The 22,960-nt window shown below is 39.5% G+C and overlaps 2 protein-coding genes across 2 annotated transcripts; both read left to right on the top strand.

Moving 5' to 3' along the window:
- The first annotated feature begins 1,616 nt into the window (after nt 1–1,616).
- Nucleotides 1,617–7,591, top strand: slc15a1a (solute carrier family 15 member 1a). Its single transcript, XM_071533194.1, has 21 exons — nt 1,617–1,623; nt 1,736–1,877; nt 2,012–2,131; nt 2,255–2,354; nt 2,585–2,675; nt 2,850–2,933; nt 3,054–3,136; nt 3,241–3,327; nt 3,435–3,524; nt 3,607–3,651; nt 3,738–3,770; nt 3,862–3,950; nt 4,587–4,668; nt 4,915–5,034; nt 5,216–5,359; nt 5,455–5,501; nt 5,655–5,762; nt 5,876–5,987; nt 6,842–6,979; nt 7,093–7,200; nt 7,382–7,591. Exons 1-21 carry the CDS (start codon nt 1,617–1,619, stop codon nt 7,589–7,591), a joined length of 2,040 nt encoding a protein of 679 aa, XP_071389295.1.
- A 1,611-nt stretch (nt 7,592–9,202) lies between these two features.
- stk24a (serine/threonine kinase 24a (STE20 homolog, yeast)) lies at nt 9,203–21,984 on the top strand. The gene is made up of 11 exons (XM_071533546.1): nt 9,203–9,723; nt 12,181–12,411; nt 16,650–16,706; nt 16,893–17,001; nt 17,690–17,847; nt 18,814–18,999; nt 19,115–19,260; nt 19,387–19,519; nt 19,658–19,726; nt 19,879–20,015; nt 20,163–21,984. Exons 1-11 carry the CDS (start codon nt 9,682–9,684, stop codon nt 20,194–20,196), a joined length of 1,302 nt encoding a protein of 433 aa, XP_071389647.1. The 5' UTR covers nt 9,203–9,681; the 3' UTR covers nt 20,197–21,984.
- The last annotated feature ends 976 nt before the right edge of the window (nt 21,985–22,960 follow it).

The following is a 22,960-nucleotide window of genomic DNA, read 5'->3' as shown; positions in this document are numbered from 1 at the left end:
TTCTGAGTCACACAGGATCACAATATTACAGTTAATTGTCCCGGTGCGAACTCGGTGTTGTGCGCTTGGTCTCCCGCACCGGATAATATTCTTAAAGCCACGTCACTGCTCTCTGTTGCACTTGCTCATCCTATTGTCTGTCTGATGCGGGCTGCCTTTAGTGATGACGATAATGGTTTTAAGTGCCGCAATTAAGTTTATTCTCTATTATGAAGTTTATTGTTTATTCTTAACTTAATTCTTGGGATTCAGTCCAGTAATATTCATCTGTTAAACCCACTTCAACCTTGCAATTATTAATCGCTGTTTATTTTTATGGTTTATCCATATCATTGATCCTTGTTAAGTGCCTTTGATATTTAAATCGAACGGTTGTATTTGGTAATGTAATGTTTTGGATACTTATTAAGCACAAAATTTGTACTCTGTAATGGATGTGATTTAAATGTAGCTAAGTAAAATAATTAGGTAAAATGTACTTAAGTAAAAGTGAAATACAGTAATGTGAGTTAATGTAATTTGTTACTTCCACCCTTGGTATCCAGCCAGTGCGATTCCATCAAGATAGTACTTGCTCAGCATTGAGTTTCTTTTCAATAGTCATGCTAATAATTACTGGCATTTAACTGAGAAATTACACATTATAATTACAAACACTCAGTTTTACCAAAAATTGCCAGTTCCTTTCTCATCATTTCTATGTAATTACACAGTAATTACCTTGGAATTTGTGTAACGTACTGTAAAGTGTAAAGTGCTAACACTTTTTTTTAGTTGACAGTGTAATCAATCAATATACTATACATTTATTCTTTCTTGTGTTTATTTTTACCCTTTAGTTCCGTTAAGGTGTTCTTGGTAATTAATAGTTTATATGAGCTGTCTGGGACTGTACATAGCTGACTCTGACTCTCCTGTATCTCGTGTTCCTACACAAGACGCCATAAAACAGGCTACAGTTCACCCTCAGCATTGGGGGAGACAGGGAGGGGGGGGGGGGGGGGGCTAATAAGAACCAATGTTACATAAACACCTGGGCCAGACCTCCCAGTCTTACCAGTCAATCAATCACTAACCGTTCCCCACAGGGATTGCAAAGGGATATCAAACTTGAAGGGGAAACAGGCAGTACCTACTCAACCATCATGACTGGTGAGTTTGCAAACATGATACTTCTTTTCATGTAAACCTATTGACTAGAATTGTACATTTCTCTTTCACTGGGATTTTTTTTTATTTCATGGAACAGTGTTGTAAACTAGTGTCATTTTGTGCACAGATAATGAGGATCCCAAGAAAGGGAAGAGCAAAGGGACGGTAATAGAGACAACTTTAATTGATACTCATGCAGTATATTTCAACTGGTTATTTAGATTTAAATTTATAATAGTTTTAAAAGAATAACAATTTTGGAGCTATTTTTTCTTTAAAGTTATAATTCATATAGACCTACAGTAATTCATAATTCTCAGTATAAATATGACATTTACTGTATTACTGCTACAAACTATGGTGTTGTCTAACCTCTCCATCAGAACATAGTGGTGTGTGGCTACCCCCTCAGCATTTTCTTCATTGTTGTGAATGAGTTCTGCGAGAGGTTCTCCTACTATGGCATGCGAGGTGAGAATATTTTACGCACATTGGCCCAAAAAAGATCAAAGCCGTATCATCAGTCCTTTACAGTCTATTGAACAAAATGATTAGAAGCCTCCTTTCCCCTGCCTGTCCGCAGCTGTGCTGGTGCTGTACTTCAGGTACTTCTTGCGCTGGGATGATGACTTGGCCACCTCCATCTATCACGCCTTCGTGGCCATGTGCTACCTGACCCCCATCCTCGGGGCCATTGTGGCTGACTCCTGGCTGGGGAAGTTTAAGTGAGTGATGGTCTCAAGTTATATAGGTTGCAGTAGATTTAGTGTTTGAAGGTTTGCATTATTTTTCATCTTAAAAAGACATAAGTAACACCAGGATAGAAGAGTGATAGCCTCTTCACCTCTCCCTCCTGCAGGACTATCATCTACCTGTCCATTGTCTACGCAATTGGACAGATTGTGATGGCCATCAGTGCAATCCACGACATTACTGACACGGATAGAGATGGGACACCAGACAACATGACTTTTCACGTGTGGGTTTCTATCGCACTGAAACTGAGTTTATAGAATTGTGTCAAAATCTAGCTGACAAGCAGTTCTTACCACATATTGCTACAGCGCTCTGTGTTCACACAGTTGTTGTTCTCCACATTCAGCTCGTTGTCCATGGTGGGTCTCTTCCTCATTGCTCTGGGCACTGGTGGCATCAAGCCTTGCGTGGCTGCCTTTGGTGGAGACCAGTTTAGGGAACACCAGGTTAGCCCAATTAGTATATACAGTAAATAAGTATATATAAGTATAATATAAGTATTATAAAAGTATTACCTCACTGCTGTTGCTACCTCACTTTGTATCTTTGTGGGAAAAACAAAAAGTACCAACTCTGATTTTCCAAAACCCCTCTGATGTTCTAGCTTTGGTTGTTATTTGCTATGAGTTACATTGGTGTTAATTACTTGACTTTACTGACTTATTTCTATGTGCAGGAAAAGCAGAGGAGTACTTTCTTCTCTGTTTTCTACCTATGCATCAACGCTGGGAGTCTCCTATCAACCATTATCACACCAATCCTCAGAGGTAGATAAGAGTAGGAAACTTGTAAACTTGCAAAATACCAATAGTGCAATAAACATCTGTGCTTGTGATAATGACAAATAACAGCCTGAGCATAAGAAATATTTGATTGCTTTTGACAGACATAATTGTAGTTGAATGATTACCTCTGGTCCTCTTTTCCATTCCCATCTTCAGCCCAGGAGTGTGGCATCCACAGCCAGCAGAAATGTTATCCGCTGGCCTTTGGTGTCCCTGCAGCACTCATGGTGGTCGCTCTTGGTATGGTCACATTAACATTTTCTACACAAGATGACAATTGAGACTGCAGTTCTACTTACAAAGAGTAAAGGTTTATAAAAGCATGTTGATGATGACGTATTGTCTGTGGTGTCCTCACAGTGGTGTTCATCGTTGGGAGTGGTATGTACTACAAAGCTGAACCACAGGGAAATATCATGCTGGATGTGTGTAAATGTATTGGGGTAAGTCTGGATAGTACCATTTGTATTTACAACATTTGCATTAATGTGTATTTTCCAACAATGGCTTTAACTGTTGCTTAAAACATCTTGCTTCTCTCATTCAGTTTGCCATTAGCAACCGCTTCAGGCACAGAAGCCCGCAATATCCAAAGAAGCAGCACTGGATGGACTGGGCTGAAGACAAATATGATGTAAGTTTTTATACATTTTCTATTTTATCATGTTTCCTAGAGTTTTATAATAAGCTGTATCTTAAATGCAATGACAGCAGTTCATATTCTGCCTTTCTGTACTGTAGAAACTCCTCATTGCTCAAATCAAAATGGTGCTCAAGGTCCTCTTTTTATACATCCCACTTCCAATGTTCTGGACCCTGTTTGACCAAAAGGTAACTTAAAGCATTCAAGTTTCACATCATTTATCCAAAATATTGCCAGTGGAAACTGCTAAATTTAGCCTCTTCCTTAAAGGGCTCTAGATGGACACTGCAAGCTACCACCATGGATGGGAATTTTGTAAGTTGTTTTGATAAAACCACTTCATTAACAATTAACAACAAAACAGTTTGTTCAAATTCCTAATCACCTCTCTCTCTTTCTAGGGACAACTTGTTATACAGCCTGATCAAATGCAGGTAAGTTAAAAGAATTTTATTGTGTGAGTTTGGACCAATGTATTGCACTTTATTCAAGAAAAATTCTGACTGTTCAATTTATGTTTGAAAGACGGTCAACCCCATCCTGATCCTGACTCTGGTGCCTATCATGGACAGCGTTATCTACCCTCTGATCAAAAAATGCGGCCTGAACTTTACGTAAGTGCTGCAGGAACCCAGTCAGACAGTTGCAGGGCCTGATTCAGACATTGACTTAAAGGGGCAATAAATTTGATTTTTACTGCACCATAGTACAAAATGGCCATAATACATCTGTGGGACTTTATAGGGTTATTGATCAATATCATTGACACAATAATTACTTTGCCAGGTGCTGACAATGCTGTCTTTCAAAATTCACTCCCCACGTCTGTACTCTGTTTTTAAACAAAAACTCCCCGCCCATTTCAAAACACGTGGAGTGTTCCCACCTACTCGCATTGCCAACTGCTCAGCGATGGAGGACGGTGCTACAAGCGAGCAAATGGTGTCGCAAGACATTTCAGCTATGAAGGCTAATAAGCCTCATTCTCAAACCAAAAAAAGTCTGAATAGGAACAGCTCAAACTTGCGTATCTCAGCCACTTAAGATCCACATAACTTTACAGAGTCTGCATCGGGCCCACAGTGAGCATAGGATGGAGAAAATGTAATGGTTGTGGAAACACAACCATTGATGCTGTAGTTCTGCAAAAAAAAAAACCTTATTGCTGTATTACAATTAAGGCATTTTGCTGTTACAATGTTTTCAAATCTTGAACAAATCAGTAATTGAACTAAATGTTGATTCAACAGACCCCTGAAAAGAATGACAGTGGGGATGTTTCTGGCAGCCATGGCTTTTGTCTGTGCTGCTGTGGTTCAGATTGAGATTGATGTAAGTATTTCCACATAATCTATTATATTATTGTTTCCTTATATATATAAAACACACATTGATTGATTGATTGATTGATTGATTGATTGATTGATTGATTGATTGGTTACAGAATCATAATTAAGGTTAGAATTTTTTTTTTTAGCATAACCATATGAATGTTACATATTTCATAATGACTGACTTTTTATTTTGACTGGAGTTCATAGCAATATGTGCTAATTTCTACATTGTACGACTTTTCAGAAAACACTGCCCACCTTCCCATCAGCCTCCCAGAGTCAACTGAAATTAGTTAACATGGGCAGTAATCCCTTGACAGTAACCCTGCCTCACAACAATCCAGTGCAACTTGGTGCAGCTCAGGTATGTCCCCCTATATTAATAATCATACCACAAAACTTTGCACAAAATTGGTGTTTACAACAAGCTAAAGATTTAGTGCAACTGATCTTCTACTCATAGTCACATACAATCCAATTGCATTTATGTGTATTTATTCTCACCACATTGACTTCACGATAATACCTATTTCTTTGTCTTGCAGGCCAGTGAGAATTACTTTGTATTTGAAGATAAAATGATCACAGTTTCAGCGGGCAGTCCTGCGGTATCTATAAGCCTTACTTTGACCATGGGAAATCGGCAAACACTTCTCATTCCCTCAAACATCAGCAATTACCGGGTGTTGGTGAGTTAGACCTCAAAATCACAAGGGTAAAGACACACAAGGCATTTTAAGGGTAAATTCAGTCTAAATCCATTGGCTCTAATCCTCCATTGCAGATTGGAGATTTAATTGCCAAGCCAGAGCAAGGCAACAATGCAATCAGGTAAGTTGAATTCTGATAAACCTTTAAATAATTACTACATTCATAGGAACAATGCTTAAAAGTGAATGGCATTCATTGGTTGGTTTTAAACAGCTTTTTTTTTATTTTATAGCATGATGTGTGAAGTTTTTGTTCAATATGTAACCATTTCAGATTTATTAATGGAATGAATACGCCAGTGAATGTATCAACTACTGGAGCACAATTTGGAATAATTGCACCATCTTCTCATTCCCAATATTCCCTGATACGAAATGGAAAGTAAGGAATTCTTCTCTCCGTTCTTTTTCATCTTAATTAATTTACTGCTTTTAATATTCACCAAACTAATTAATTTTTGTAAACAATAATGCCTTGTTTTTTCTAATGATCAGGGCCATCTTCACCATACATAATGGTGCACAGTCATGTGAATACTCCAGGGAGTTTGGATTTGGAAGTTCCTTTACTCTCCTTATCCCCAGTTCTTTCACCTTTGGACCCGATGTAAGTTTCACCTCCTCCAATATGTTGATTCTCATCTGGTTTAGGTGTGGGAAATCTGACTACTAAGTTGCATCCATCTATGTTAAATGCAATAGCAACATATGAACTGAGTTGAATCTTTTGAGAAAAAATCACGTATTAAAACATGTAGGCCTCTGCCAAATATATTATGTATATTTATATTGTTTATTTATTTGATGATATTGATATTGAGGAAAATGAAAATAGGTGCATTCATATTTGCAAAGTCCCAAAAACACCCAGCTAGTAGCTAGCTAGTAGCTACAGACTACATGACCCTCTTAATATGATGTATAATGTTGGAGTCCTTGAAATGTCAAAGTTTATTTTTATTTAGAGGAAAAAAGAAGAAAAAAATCCAAGGCACTCTCCTCTGTATTATTCTTGGCTATTTCATGTTAAAATGTTAGAAAACGCACCTAACATGAAATAGTCAAGAATAATAAAGGCTTTTTAACTTTATACAGAGGAGAGTGCCTCTAAAACTGTGGACTCTCCAGTGAACACGTTTGAAGTCCATGCAGCGTTCCTCTTCTGATCAACACAGTTTAATATTATTATTATTTTCATCTGTGATATTTCCAAGGATTCACAGTTGACCCCCGGGTGAAAAACTAATGATTTATGTAAAAATAGGCAATGTTGTCGTTTCCAAGAGCTCCAGCACTTCCAAATTACATGTTCACAAAAGGTCCCAAAATTGCAGAGGAACTGATTTAGTGACTAGTTCCCAATATTCTGTCAGAATTGTCCTGCTTCCCTCTTTTGAATCACATCCCACTGGTTCAGCAACACTGCTCTAAACTGTATTACTTTTACTGTTATTATTTTAGTGTCAGACATCCATTACTGCGATAGAAGACATCAAGCCCAACTCGGTTCACATGGCCCTCCAGATCCCACAGTACTTCCTCATAACTGCCGGTGAAGTGGTGTTCTCTGTCACTGGTCTGGAGTTCTCCTACTCACAGGTAAAGACAACAACATACATATAGACCTTTCTCTACACTTTGTTTCATGTTGAAAGCCATGTTCTTTGTTCGTGACATTGTTCATTTTCACTCATTCCTTCCTTGCCTCCAAGGCACCTAGCAACATGAAAGCTGTGCTGCAAGCTGGCTGGTTGTTCACTGTGGCTATTGGCAACTTCATCGTACTAATTGTCGCTGAGCTTGGACAGATCCCCAAACAGGTACAAAAAATACACTCCCACAAATTTAAAGTTAACTCAACAAATCCAATTTCTGGTGGATTTTTCAGACAGTGTTCGCTGTTTGTGTGCCATTTCAGTGACAGTGATAGTAAAAGAGAAAGTAAAAGCTGATGTATTAATGCAATGTTTTTCTCTCTTCTTCTCTCCTCCCTTTTCAAAGTGGGCAGAGTATCTCCTCTTTGCCTCTCTCTTGGTTGCAGTATGTGTCATCTTCTCCATTATGGCACATTTCTACACCTACATGGACCCTGCAGAAATTGAGGCCCAGTTCAAGAAGAGAGATGATGAATATGAAGAGACTGAGATGGTCAAGAAAAACTCAATTAAACTTCATGATGAAGATAATAATGCCAAACAAACCAAACTGTAAACAAGCTAGAAAGCCTGATTCAGTATCCATAATGGGTTTATAGCTGAACTATTGTCTACTTCTGTGTGTGTGTGTGTGTGTGTGTGTGTGTGAGTGTGTGCGTGTGGGCGTGCAAGAGAGAAAGTGAAAGAATGACAAGTAAGAGAGAGACAGCACACATACCTTTTTTATTGTTAATATTTTGATGTGAAATAACTAGTTTTGACTAGGGAAATAAAGGAGTTCTAAGACATGTTCAATAAGATAAATTAACACACTACCAGCTATAACATAACTACGTTGGACAAATGTAATTGCTCTTTTATATTATGTGTAAGTTATGTTTGAGTAAGCACTTTGAATAAAAATGAATCTTTTCTGTGGTTTTTCTCATTCACAATTCTTGTCATGAGACTTTGCACCTACAACCTTACAACTTTTGCTTCTGCTTTTGCTTTCATTTGATTGTAATTTCCTGCTGCACAGAGCCTGGATCCAAGAGTTAACAATCTTTCACTTTTTTACCATGTAATGTGGTGACCTGCAAGTAATAATCCTGGCTCATAACATTTTCCCCAACTGGTGTCAAATGTGAGTAGTTTTGTTTTTAGCATGCAAAAAATAGAACATGAACATGTGAGGCTAGTACTGAGTATCCTGCACCCGTTTCCTAAAATACTGCCATGTCAAAAGGATGGTAGAAAGGCCCTGGGATTCCAGGGGAGGGGTCCCTAGCTTACCAAATAAGAAATTGTTTCATCTCATCATTATTTAATTTCCTTAGCAGGAGACTATGCATGAGAATGTTGGTTTTGATCTTAGGTTTTATTCTCTACACTGTTGTCTCAGTAGACAGTTACGTAATTCTGCACTAAATCATATCTAACAACAACAACCTCAGATGGAGGTCTCTGGGACAAGATGTCATCCACTGGGGTTTTGCGGTCTAATACAACTCTATTTGGGGGTCTTTGACAAGAAATGCTTTGGCACCCTTGTTAGAAGTTATCACACCGAGAAAAAGCAAGTGTGGGTGTAATGCTATGCAACTCAATAAATAGGCAATGTGCTGGTGTAAAAAATTGACTTTACATTACAGGCATTTTCCTGTGAAACTTCATTAAACAGGACAAATTTTCAAGATTGACACTAAAGTGCACACTTTGGACCTGAAAGACCATGAAAAGGCTGATCGATATCAGTATCACATCAGGTATCACTCAGGATACCAACCCACTCAATGTGGCAAACTTGCAGCTATGAAAAGTATAAACGTATTTTATTTTTCCCAGTATATTTTTTATGCTCTATTGAAAAATATTTCAAATGTAGACAAATTCAACAACATATCATTACAAAATATAGGAGGATGACAGATGGCAGGAAATAAAATACAAAAATAAATAAAAATGAAAACAGAGGTAAACTGAATATAAACCAAAATGAGAAAAAAACGACAAAATAATAAATCTGGTTACAGAGTGACAAATAAGATACAACTGTTCTTTTTCTAGGAAAAACTTTTTCTGTTAATGTGTTAGTGTACGAATGACGACACGTGCACTGTTTTTGATTCCTCTCGATTCTGATTGGTTCTCCTGAAAATGAGAGTGACAGCAACCAAGATGGCGTTGGGCTACAGAGAAAAGTGATGAGGATAGAACAACAACAAACGATACAACTATATTACAGTGTACATTTATTTTTTTCTGCGAACATTTTACCGGAACTCTATTTTAACATCGGGAAGTGGTCAAACTTGTGCTTAGAGACCACATCGTGCTTCTGCGATAGAATTATTTAGCTAACGTTTGCTAACTAGCTGCTAAAGTAGCTAGCGTAGCTAACGTTAGCTAACTGTGAGTCTATCTGCGGAAGGCGAGTGAAGAGATACATTGTGCTGTAAGGCAGCTCGAAGTGCGAGACAACTGAACTAGCAAATTAAGCGAGGTTCCCCATTACTACGTTGTTCCGGCAATTTAAGCCTTACCATTTGCAGTTTGGAGCAGACCACCCTAACCAGCCATCGGTCAGGTAACTACAGCCATTTGCCTCTGATTAGGAAAACTGAACCAGCTGAAGTAAGGCGTCATCTTTGCTGATCTGACGCCATGGCTCACTCCCCTATTCAGAGTGGACTGCCTGGGATGCAGGTACGTAAACTATAAAAGTAAACTATAGAGGCAAGTTGACTAAGTAGCCAGCCACCCCACATTTTACTTACTTGTCACGTTAGGCTCCAAAGTTGAGCTGCCTGTATGTTCTTTCTTTCGTTCTTATCTAATCGCAAACTAGACTAACGTCACATCTAACGTTAGTACCTTTGTTAGCCAGTGATGAATGCACTTATTTGACTTAACGTACAGATTGACTGATTGATTGTCTGTGATGTGTGCCGCCTGTCTTGTTGCCCCTCCTGTACCTACAACCTATTAAATGAAGGCATGATGTTTTATCATGCATCTACTCTTTTTTTCTGATCCAGCTTGCTCCTCAGTTAGAAAAACAACATTCATTGCACTAAACTTTGCTAAAGACCTTCTTTCCTTGAAAAATGCTTGAACCCCATCCACATAATGGGCTAACTCTCACTTATCCCACTTGCATTGTTAAAGTTCATCAACGCCTTAATAGCTATATTACTTGAAGTTCTTATGATCAACTTCATTCTTGTTGAGTTGAACCAGCCATTAAGCTAGCAGTCAATACATGCTGTGATGGAAGAAATGGTATAAACTAGGTCACTTGGTCATTTCCCATTCACACAATGGATGTAAGACTGACAACCTCCTGGGGCGACATAGCCAAGAGCTGTATGAATCGTGCCATGTTTGAATGCACACAGTACCACTCCTCCTGAATGGTGAACCTTCAATTAGGCTACCCGCAGCCAGATATGGGTTTAGAGTGGAAAAAGCAGACCCAGGCCCAGAGGCAACTATGGAGAGGAGTGTTAGGGGCGGGGGGCTGGTGATGAGCCTCAAACCTCCAGGGCGTGGATGACAGTAGACCACACAGTTGTGTGGTGCAGATGGGCGAGGATCAAACACATGCTTTTAGAGGGAGGTTCAGGCAGCTTTAGTTGTTGCACCAAACCTGCTGACTGTGGAAATGGCAAGTACGTTCCCAACATGTGTAGTCTGTGGTCACAGTGCCCTTGTTGTTTTTCCCATTGTTTTTACAGAGGTCAGACTCAACATAATAATTTTCACCTGGATGACTGACCAAACCAGTGTTATGACAGTCTTTTGGTTCTGCTATTTCTACTCTGCTTTATTCTGTACCGCTCCCTCTCTTTGTCTTTGTTGTAAAGACCCTTTGCTATCAAAATTCAGCAGCCCCCTCTTTGCCACTTTTTCAAAGTGCAACAGCCTCTGTTCATCTCCCTCCCCATATAGGTCTACCCACCCTGCATTAGCAGTCTTACAGGAAACCATTCTCTGGGGAGATATGAAAGCAATATGCATAGCTAGCTGACAGATCATCGCCTTAGCGCTGGGTTATCTGGTAAATTTAGTATCATGCTAAATTGCCTTAGTTTGTTTCTTATTAAACCTACTGCAACAGCATAAATGGTTGCATTTTAATTTTTCAGATGAAATACAGTTCAATGCTTCCAATGAAACTAATTAGTCATTGGACTTATTTGTACTGTTTTTGTCATGTAAATTATGGAACTGCATAACACTACTAATGCTTCAGGTAGTTTAGGGTAATCATTGCCACTCGGGAAGGGAAATTGGAATGGCAAGCATGAAAAGCATTATTCACTCCCTTGTGGACCATGGGGAAATAAGCCATTTAGTTCAGTCAATAAGTCAGGGTGTAGTCCTTCAATTTGTAGCCTATCTGCTTCATCTTTATGCTGGAGGTCATTAAGCCTCAGCTCAGCTTGTGTGATATTGTCTCACTATTGAAGTATGGTTATTCACAGCTACTTTGTCTATTAAGCACAATTTGATCAGAAAAGGGTAAAAGACTGGTCTCACACACACAGGCCTAGCTGTTAGCCAGGCTGCAGTACAAAAATATGTAAAGGACTGCTTTGTTTGTCAACAAGGGGGGAAAAAACGAACATCTAAGTGTCGAGCTACTGTACGCTGTCTGTGGCTGTTTTTGAATTCACGATTTGAATTCCACACACCACTTAAAGTTTCTCAGAAGTGAGGATGATGTTATTGGCTTTGGCTTTTGGGTAACACTTACAAGACCTACAGTATAGCACATTCCTCATTAGCTTATACCTTGTCATTGTCCTAGTGAAGCAGTAGAAGATAGTCAAGATCACAGCCAGCCAATGGACTTGCCATAATACAGTGTAAGACAGGCTAGACTGTATGTCTGTGTAGTGCAAAGCTCGGAAGTTGTAACCCAGATCCTCTCCCCACAGCCAAATGAACTCTTGAATTGCTGCCCAACTTTTTGTTCTTGGTCAGCTGGAACCAACTCTGAAAGTAATTAAATGTTCTACTACCTGACCACAGACCTCATAAGCAGCTGATTCAGTGACACCATATCATGTTGGCTGTGCCACTGTCAGTTCCCTGTGGTTCCAAGTTAAATACTTAAATACATGTTGTTCTCTCTCTCTGTGTCTTTCTGTCCCACAGAATTTCAAAGCCGACCCAGAGGAGCTTTTTACTAAGCTGCAGAGGATAGGGAAAGGCTCTTTTGGTGAAGTTTTTAAAGGCATCGACAATCGGACTCAGAAAGTTGTGGCCATTAAAATTATTGACCTGGAGGAGGCAGAGGATGAAATAGAAGACATACAACAGGAAATCACAGTGCTCAGCCAATGTGACAGCCCCTTTGTAACCAAGTATTATGGATCCTATCTCAAGGTAAGCTTTAACCCCAGTTCAAATATCATTCAGTGTGGGAGTTGTAACAGTTTCATGTTAGACATAATGCATATGTTAGTAGTGTATTCCTGCAAGCAACTGTTGGCAAGTGCATGTGGGTCAATAAATTATGCATACGGGCAATGGAACAAGTCTCGCCTGTGTATTATTGCAAAGATTGCCGCAGGACAACCAGAAATAGGCCGACTTTACACGAGTATATGCAGCTAGTATTTGCACTTATACAGACCATGCAAGCTTAGAACAGGAACAATGTGAAAGTCTCAGGTATTTTGGTCTTCCGTAAATGCCTTGTTGACTGTAAGGGATTGCATCACTCAGTTGCAAACCATATGTTGTAAATAGATGTTCAGGCTACATGTGATGGTGCTTAAAGTGCCTCTCACAGAGCATTTAGTGTGAGTGGGTACTTAACAGCAGTAAGGAAAGAGTTAGTGGTCCATTAAGTCAAGTTATGCTGCTGGCTGAAGGAGGGAATCAAGGCTTTTTTTTGCATGTAGTACGTATGCATGGGATTTGTGCCTTGCTCTAAATGTGTGTGTGTTGATCCTCGGTTCTTTTTATTTTGGCAATATTTCATTGCTGTGGTGTTTTTGCACCGCACTTCCCATAGATCATTTGACAGTCAAACAGCATGTCCAGTACTGTGTCTTTTTCCTTGGATTTTATGTCGATGTCTGAGTTTCTGTAGGTGCCGCTCTTTTCTTTGTCTGTTCAGCCATGGTGGCTATTGCTGCTCATGCTAACAACCCAGTTATTGTATTTATTCCAAACAAACTGCTGTTGCTGGTGCTAGAAACAGAAAATGAGCAATCAGCAGTGTAGCAAAACAGACAATTCAGTGAGACATTATTATTTTGGTGTTAAGGCTCTCTTTTGAATCACTCCCTGCGAAGCATAAAGCCAGAAAAAGTGAGAGCAGGAAGCGATTAATTGCAACCCTCCTTGGGGAGCCATAAAGAAACAGAGCCCACAGGTGGATGCTGGGGTGGTAATGGGATGTGAGATGCATAGGTGGCGGCAGCAGCAGGGCGAGCAGCAGCAGAGAATGATTACCTAAGTGAGTTTGACAGCTTAAATACACCGCCCAATTGGCAGTGGCAATACGCAAGCTCAGCTGACACATCAGCTGATCTGGAGCTGTAGCACCACTCAAGTTGTCTGCCTCATTTATTCACTTCATTTATTTATATGAAAATGTTGCAGATTATTACTTTAACATTTCAGCAGGCAGCAGGTGTTACCCCAGGCTTCTGAGCACAACTGGATCAAGCAACTGAGATGTGTCTGGTCTTTCAGACAAGTATACAGCACTGCTCAGAAGCATTCAGCAACAGGGTTCACTCCAACCAGAAAGTCAGTCTGTAGAAGTGTACACTTGCCAAGGCTGTGTAGTTGGAGTGGAAGTTGAATACAATAAAATAAACCACCTGATGTTAGGTGGCTAATTGCTCTCTGTAAAGAGAATGCAGGGAACTATTTTTTTGTCAATATGTCCATTGATTTAATAAAGTGCACCTACACTGTAGCATTTTAACCTGTCTACTGTGATCAATGTTAAATGTAATTGCCTACTTCGTAATTGATGGTTAGTAGTCCCCGGCTGCCAGATAATGGTGCAGGAGCCAGTTTTAACAGTTTATATTTTAGAGAATTAAATACAGCAGTATTGATAGCAGCACCATTGTATATGGTTCTCTGACAGATTCAACACACATTAGCCTGGCCATTGGCTTGAATCCGCTAGTGCCATTTCATTATTTCAAGGCTACCATGAACCAGCCCACTCTAGAAATTAAGTAAGAAAGCCCATGACGATCTAATTGCATTTCTTCCTCTGCATCGCTGCATGAATATTATGTCCACTTACGACCACAGTGAAATTATTTAGGGACAGGCAGAATGAGGGAAATAATCTCCTGCCCTGACATTAGGCAAATTCTCTCTCAAGGCTGCAGCTAAAACTGTTATACAGCAGTTATCATTGTATGATTCAGGAATGATGGAAAACAAGGCTATTTGATTAGCTCTCCTCATTTGGATGGTGACTTACTGTACAATTTTGGGTCCAGTGGGTTTTGGAATATTGTTGACACTGTGACATTACTTGAGGCTTTTGGCTTTGGCTTTACCTTGTTCATTCTGTCTGGGCTGCAGACAAGGCTTTGAATTAAAGCCTGCGGCTATATGGCCATTTTAACTCTCTCACTCTCACACTGCTATACATGATTAGCATTTAAAAAGGAGAAATCAAATCTGACTTGGGGAACACGTCTCTCTCTTGCCAGGCTAATACATACTCTTCTAGTCCCTGTTGTGTTAGTACTGGATTTAAGTTAATGATTTCTGTTTGATACCTCTCCAACCATAGTGCTATTCATAATGAAATTGGATACATTGATATTTGTGTGTGAGCACTAACTGCTATGTCTGTTGCTAAGTCTGAATGTGACTTAATATGTTCTGGGGGTATCTTGAGGATACAGTGATAACCTATTCTGTCTGTTTGTCTGTGAGCCCAAGGGGGGCGTGGCAGTGGACGTGGGTTCTCACAAAAAGGCATATAATTTCAGAGCGGATTCATGTATCTCCATCAAACTTTGTGTGTGCCTATCAGCAGACATAAGAAGAGGCAGACCCTCCATTGTTCGTCCAATCAAACAAAATGGGGGCACTGGAGAGCTCATTTCCGGTTTAGACATAACCGCCCTGCCAGTTTTTCCAAAACTTGATACAGTGGAAGAAGGGCACACCTAATGGCCACTGAACAGATAGAGCTGATTGGCCATGTGGTGTTACAATTGTCGGCTAAAATGCTTAAAAGTGGCAAGAAGTTGAACAGTCATATCTCATGTCCCAATTCAGATACAGTCATGAAAATGTGTGCATCACCTGACATGAAACCAGTTGGTAATAGTGCATGGAAGAAATAATTAACTTTTGGTGAAAATCCGACATGTGGAACTGGCATATCTTGACTTATTGCATAGTGCTGGCAGAGGTATGTGCTCTACTGAGTGCCATCTAGTTTGCATTGTGTCAGCAGTTTACCACAGTGATGTAAGCTGTGCATAAGGTGATAACATTTCAGCTTTCTGTAGCTTGAGCTGTCAGTGTTGTCTTCATACAATACTCTAGGCCATGGACCACTACATCTGTTGAAAGTATGGTGTGCTTCATTCTCCTTTTCAAAGGGCTTTACTAATGTGCTATTGAATTGCACTTAGAATGAATTACTCAGAATTTATTGCCTCACATATCTTTAAGGTGTGGTGTACAGTATTTTACAATCAATAAATGCTTACCACATTAATTTTGCTAGTGCAGTGCCCGTTCACAAAAACAAAACACACAATAGGCGGAGGCTATCAGTCGCTTGCTTTGAGCCCCGCTGCTGCACAGAGTGCTGTTCACTTGTTTATTCAAAGTTTATTAATATTGAATGTGTCGCGTGTCCAATCCGACACTGCACGTCCTTGGGTCCCCAGCAATACACCCATCAAGTGTGAAGCAGATCGGACGAACGGTTCTCGAGATATGCGAAGGACCCACATACAGACAGAGATTTCTTGCTTTATAGTATGATTAATGTAAATGACAACACCATCGAAGATTGGCAGCCTCTGCCACTCTCTATACTGCATTTTACATTGTGTCTCACCAGATCAGATTTTTCTGGAACACTGCTTTGTTGCTTTATGGCACAAATTATTTTTATTTTTATTCCAGTTAAACCATTCTAACTCAACTTCATGTTAGCTTACTTCATTGGAATGCATATTTGCGGTTATAAAGGGCTGTTATCCACTCTTATCCTTCTTGCTTTATAAAAAAAACCCTCATACAGAGCGATGCCAGAGAGGGAGAACAAGTAGAAGTATCCTCTTTGCAGCAGGCAGGAGATTTATGGGAAATGTGGTAGAAACAAAATGCTACAAATAACACCTTTAAGCAACCTAACTGTGCATGTGACTAATTTGATGGTGTGTCTTATTGCATAGTGGTTTCTCTTGAATTAATTGATTTTATGCACTTTTCTGCAAAAGTTGGAATTTTGTATGAAAGGGGTCAAAAGTGAATTTAGACAGTTATTCTGTTTGTAGTGACATCTGACTTGCATCTGTGAACTCTATCTGGTCTAGTATAATGTCAGATTAGCCTTTGGGTTATATCAGTGCATGCCTGAACTCTAATTTAACTGCTGGTTTATTTTTCAGGGTACAAAATTATGGATTATTATGGAATATCTGGGTGGAGGATCAGCCCTAGATTTGGTAGGTGTAAGTTTATGTGGAAATAAAGTAATTGACCCATTTGGAAGATGATCCTACCTTTATTTACAGGCCCATTTATACTTAATGTGTAGGCCTAAATATTATCTAAAACCCATGCCATGTTTCAGAGTAGTCCAAAGTCAATTGATCACATATTGATCACACCACTGACATCCGTTCTTCTAGTTGGAACCAGGTCCCCTGGATGAAACGCAGATTGCCACAATTCTGAGAGAGATCCTGAAAGGGCTTGAGTACCTGCACTCTGAAAAGAAAATCCACAGAGATATCAAAGGTATGAGTGAATATGGGCTTGGTCTTTGCTTTAATGACAGGCCTAAGGCTGCGGCCACACTGATCAGTTGTGTCTGTTTGTCTCCGTTCATTTCAATTAATTTTCAGTGAGAGCTGTCCGTTGTCTGGGCAGCGCTGATGTCGCGTCTGTCTCCATCAGATTTCCGTCTGTTTTTCTGGACAGACGGATTCGTCACTGCAAATCAGAGGTGTTTTTTTTAAAAATACCATTAATGTTCCAAAACAACCCAACGGACAGAAATCTATCCATTAGTAATTCTGTCCGTTTTGTGACGGATCAGTGTGGCCGCGGCTTAAGAGACATACCACAGGAACATGGTATCTTGTTTATGTTGTTGAAGTGAGGCCTTTAGTGTGCACTGGCATCAGTGTTCGCCAGCTGTAGAGGAAATGCTCTCTTTGTAAACAGTAAATGCCATACTGCATGGATCACAGCCACATCCAGCATCTGGAATCACTTAGATTCAGTTCTCGGTGGTTGACGTACTTATTGTTCCTATCTTTCCCATTGGAAAAAATTTAGACACTTTGCATTTAAAAAATCACTATTATCAGTGCTGACAGGGAATGCAGCGCTAAGTTTTCTACAAAGCATCATTCACAAGAATGTAACGTGATGTATCTCATGTTGCTTGTTGACATATGTGTTTTTTCCTCATTGTTTTCAGCGGCCAATGTGTTGCTGTCAGAACAAGGAGACGTGAAGCTGGCAGACTTTGGAGTGGCAGGCCAGTTGACGGACACCCAGATAAAGAGGAACACATTTGTTGGCACTCCGTTCTGGATGGCACCTGAAGTCATAAAGCAATCTGCCTATGATTCAAAGGTCAGAATGATCTCAGCCTGTTTCATTATCGCACTCAAGGTTACTGTAGGAAAGGAGCATGTGTATTATGCCATGCTGGTTTATGGAATTAAAGTTTAAAAGTAGTATTCTATCATGGAATGACACTGAAATTAAAGGTTGTTGTACTTAAGATTAATTCCTCTCCTTTCATTGCTCTTTTGACCCCAATTGACCATATTCACACAGTGGGACAGTTTGAACACACAGAGTGGGAGACTAGTCCAGTGAGAAGTACAGCACAGCTCTGTCCTATTGTTGTATACCAAGATGCACATTATACAGACATTTATCATTTCACAGATTCCCCACTGAACATATTAGAAACAAATTAATTTCATTAATCCAGAGATACACATTTTGCAATATTTGTCCCATTATCGCTACCTGCTGTAGCTCTAGCCTAGGTAGCTAGCTAGTAACTTAGCTAGCTTACTAACTTGTAAGCTTACTAACTCGTAAGCTAGCTAACTAATTTCCCAAAATTCAAGCAGTCATTGTGGTTGTTGCCGACATTACTATCTGATCAGATAACTGGTCTATCTGTGTTGAAGTAATGCTAGTTTTCTCTATGACAGTCTTCTGGGTAGAGTTTCCCACCCTGAAAGTTCAAAATGTCTGCTGTGTGAATGAGGTCAATGTGCTTATTTTGTCTGCCATTTTCTAAGCTCATTTTCAGATGTGTTTTCATGACTAGAAATGACAGTATTTATTTTAGGAACAACCACATGAGTCACTGCAGCTTATCAGCAAAACCACTATGTCATAGTCTGAGTTTGCAAAAGGTTCCTCAAATACACTAATGCTGCTTTAGTCAGCCAGTGTCTCACATGATTCTTCTTTTAACATTATATGCTGTTCAAGCAAGTCCATTTGTGGATAGCTGTGCATGATTCTAATGTTTTAATAAGAAGGTTTTTTTTTGTCCTAAATTGTTTTGTTTTATAGGCAGACATCTGGTCGTTGGGAATAACAGCAATAGAGCTGGCTAAAGGAGAGCCGCCCCACTCTGAGCTCCATCCTATGAAGGTCTTATTCCTCATCCCAAAGAACAATCCACCCACACTGGAGGGAAACTACAGCAAACCACTTAAAGAATTTATAGAAGCTTGTTTAAATAAGGAGCCCAGCTTTGTAAGTTCAAAAGACACTTGCTTATACCCTTAAGAATAGTCCTTAAGTTTGCTCACTGTACAAAACCGAAGCTATGTTTTTAATATTCACTAGTTTCTTTTGTGTGTTTCCTTAGAGGCCAACTGCCAAAGAGCTGTTAAAACACAAGCTGATTGTAAGGCATGCCAAAAAGACATCCTATCTAACAGAGCTGATTGACAAATATAAGAGGTGGAAGGCAGAGCAGTCTCGGGATGAATCCAGCTCTGATGAATCTGACTCGTAAGTTGTCTGCACCATCTCCATCAAGTTCAACGGGAGACAAGACATGGCAAATGTATAATTTCAAAGTAAAATCTAGCAGCTGGCGCAATCCTATGAGGTTCTTAACTTTTTGTGTCAATGTAGGGAGCCAGATGGCCAGGCGTCTGGAGGCAATGACTCTAGCAATGATGACTGGATCTTCAACACCATCAGGGAGAAGGACCCCAAAAAGTTTCAGAATGGGGCACTACAGCCTGCTGAGCTGGAGAGAGAACAGGTAAGACTATACATTAATGTCAAAAAGAAAAAAAAATACAATTATTGTGCACCTTCTCATGTGCAAGAGCAGATCTTCTATGTGTCAAAGGTGTCCCATATTTATTTTTTAACCTCAAAATCCTGCTTAATTTTTCAGGTGCAAGAAAGTCCAAAGAGGCCTTTGTCACAAAGCTTGTCAACAATCTTTTCCCCACTGTTTTCAGAGGTAAGTGCATTCTTCTGTGTTAAATTATCCCAAGTTAAAGTAATTGCGATTGTTGTCTCTGTTCAGATGCAGTTGTCATCGTTGTCATCACCCTACAAATAGAATATTTAGGCAAACCACACTATATCATCTAAAAGCTGTCATTTTTGCAGTTGAAAGAGAAGGGTGAGGCAAGTAATGGCAAGCCGGAGGCTGCAGAGGAGCTGAGGGAAGCCATTTTCCTGGCTGAAGAGGCATGCCCAGGGATCTGTGACTCCCTGGTAACTGAACTAGTGCAGAGACTTCAGAGGTAATGGCAGTTTCCATCATTGCTTTCCACAGCATAGTGAGAAGTCGTTTTTCATTTCAGGACATGTAACTATGATTGAGCATTTTATTTTTAACCAGTGGCCTGTACAAAGGGAAAACTTTTAAGTGTTTTTTTTCTGTTTGTCAGGTTTTCTGCACCTAGGGCCGCCACCTCTCAGTGAGAAGAGTTATGTCCAGCTCTGCTCTCATTCTCCACCCTGATGGCAGCAGTCAGATCATTGCCTCTGACATCCACAGCCGAGATGAAATCTCCCAGGAAGGTCTCCATAACTCATTCGCCTAAAGCAAATCCTGGCCTAATTAATGTCTGTTTATACGCAAACACGCCGCAGAGGGTCCTATTCAGGACAGTCAGTGGCCAATTGCTCAGCTGCCACCATGACTGCCACCTGCTGTAAGATGTCCCTTCTCAATACCTCCTTCACAAATGTTTTATTTTAAGAGTGGAGTTAGCTGTCTTTCTGCAAAGACTCTTGAGTTTTTGGTGTGGCTTATTCTTAAAGGTTTACACTCGGCAACCTTTTGGAGAAAGTATCTAGCATTCTTAATTGTGTGCATGTGTGTGTGGCTGTGCGAGATATCCTGTGAAATGTGCAGTGAAGAGTGATGAGTGGATTGAAGCATTCTATTGAAAACTCAGGTATCCTGCTTTAAGTGGATTGGGTCCTCTGGGAGATGGAAAGAGCTCTATTGGGTGGTTGTACAGACTTGTAAATAAGCTCATTTTTACTGAAAATAATTGAGCGTGCATTAAGGAATCACTGTGTACAAATGGCCAAATTCAAACTGTAGATAATGGTTTAAAGGTAAATATTTTGAGAGACTAAAATGGCCATAATTGAGATTGCCTTGCCTTTATTACTTGTTCTTTTGTATATCAGTCTTTGATTTCTCCTGTTGTAAAACTTTTTTAAGTACTCATCCATTGAATGAAAATGGCTGCCCTCTATCCTATTTTAGTGTTGATTTATTTTGTATTACTTAATGCTCTCTGAGTTTTGGTTTCGCACTCTATGCTGTGGCTGTCATTGTAATGTTGAAGATGTAGAATGTAAAAAATGGCTGGATCACTCAAACCCCCTCCAGTTTTAAACACTGGATACTCTATTCCCAGCCCCAGTTCCATGAGGCCTCGAGTTGTGTTGATTGGTTGGATTTTCCCTCATCCTTTTTTGCCGATTGTGTTTGATTAGTTAGAAAAACTGAGGTTTCGTCCATTCATTCCATTTAGGGCAGTGCCATCATCTAGCTTAATTCATCATCAACAGATTTAAGTCTTCCTGGGAGCTGCAGTGGTACAATCTATTTCCTCAGCGTACCAACAGCTTTAATTGCACTTCGAATATAAATGCCTTTGACCATAAACAAAGTAGCCATAAGACAGTAGCATGAGACTTATTTTGCAGGTATGCGCCATGCTATCTGACAAAAATGTCCAACTGAAGTCTCACAGCTTGGACTCTATGGAGTTGGTCATGCAGTGTAACAGATTAACCTGGCTGTATCTTTCCATCTGGATTTACATGGTTAAGATACAGGTGAGAAGTTGTTCAGTCATACAGTAAATGCTTATAGGCCTAGACTTCTCATGTAGTAGATGACACTGCTCATAGATGTGTACAGTAACATAAAGCCAGGAGCCGTTAAGAGACCAACGGCACTTTTCTACTACTTCTGACTCTGTAGTTTAAATGGAATGTGCATGATATATAACTCCTATGAATTGACCTGCACAGTATGCGTTGTAGCATACTGCTCCAGGACCGGAGGAATGTTGAGTCCTGAACACAGAGTTGAATCAGCCTTAGAATCTTTGTGATGAATGGGGTGAATAGTATCAGCTTTAAAATGTTTGATCAAATGTTATTGTTTTGATTTATTTTTTCCTCTGGAATTAAAATGCATATGCAGCAATACTTAAAAAAAAAAAAAAAAAAAAATCTCAAAAATTATTACTTCCATGTCAAAATGGCATGTGTGAATGAACAAATGGACTCAAATTTGCTTCTTTTCAGAAAAGATGAATTTGCATAATTTTATTCTGTATGTGGTCAGAGGGTACATTGTTTTTGCCAAGTACATTGGGCAAATTAACTTTAGGTGTCCTCTTGGATTTTAATTCTTAAATTGCCCATTTACTTGTCAAGTTTTACCATTTATGTCCAAATACAATTGACATTCTCTGTCCTGCTAGCTAATTGTGGTAGAATACCCTGTTGAAATGAATGAGTAAAATTAGAATTCATTGTTGAGGTGAATAAGACAGTTGAAGTGATTGAGAAAAGGTACCAGACCCGTGTGTCACCCAATGCTATACGAATGATTGCCATTTTCATATTTTCCTAAGTGTTTTCTGCTCTTTTCCGACTTGACCCTTAGCTCTCTAGTCAAACTTCTCATACGTCAAAGTGCCATGTGCCCCGCCTCCTGACACACACAAACAAATTTAATACATAATTTGCACCTTTTAGACGGTCTAATATGACTCTATCTGTGTTGCACACGGATTTAAAGAGAAATGGTACTTAACTAGGCTACAACATGTTGTAATTACTCCAGTTTTTGTGTGTATGGCAATAAAGCAGTGTGATCATCAGGACTCATTTCTTAGCACAGGAAGGCATATATACTATGAAACAATATTTTTATAACCCAAAAGAGCAGTATTATAGAGAGAGTAAAATTTGGTTCTTTGATGTTTATCAATAAACATTGGATAGCTATCACTTAAAATGTACATTTCATTTTGTGTGGCATTGCTGACAGTTTATAGTCCAGTATATACCCTTTGCTCGTTCAGCACAATGGTACTGGACTTCTTGTAAGTTTTCAAATGATTGAGGAAAAATAAAAAAATCTAATACAAATTTGATGGACATTTTTGGTATTGTTTGACCGATACATACATGTACTTGGTTGTGACAC

Source organism: Centroberyx affinis, unplaced genomic scaffold (genome assembly GCF_046629955.1).
Source record: "Centroberyx affinis isolate AG114_WGS23_722 - 3 ecotype Tasmania unplaced genomic scaffold, CSIRO-AGI_Caff_v1 ptg000166l_1, whole genome shotgun sequence".
In the NCBI taxonomy this organism is placed as follows: domain Eukaryota; kingdom Metazoa; phylum Chordata; class Actinopteri; order Beryciformes; family Berycidae; genus Centroberyx; species Centroberyx affinis.
Note: the sequence above shows the minus strand (reverse complement) of the source record. Positions and strands in the feature narration are given on the sequence as shown.

Bases quoted from the DNA above. Each gene is read 5' to 3' on its own strand.
- slc15a1a (XM_071533194.1), top strand. The intron at 2,934-3,053 runs GTATGGTCACAT...GTGTCCTCACAG, and splicing joins ACTCATGGTGGTCGCTCTTG to TGGTGTTCATCGTTGGGAGT. The intron at 7,201-7,381 runs GTACAAAAAATA...CCCTTTTCAAAG, and splicing joins TTGGACAGATCCCCAAACAG to TGGGCAGAGTATCTCCTCTT.
- stk24a (XM_071533546.1), top strand. From the start codon at position 9,682: ATGGCTCACTCCCCTATTCAGAGTGGACTGCCTGGGATGCAG. The intron at 17,848-18,813 runs GTCAGAATGATC...TTTGTTTTATAG, and splicing joins AATCTGCCTATGATTCAAAG to GCAGACATCTGGTCGTTGGG. The intron at 19,520-19,657 runs GTAAGACTATAC...TTAATTTTTCAG, and splicing joins CTGAGCTGGAGAGAGAACAG to GTGCAAGAAAGTCCAAAGAG.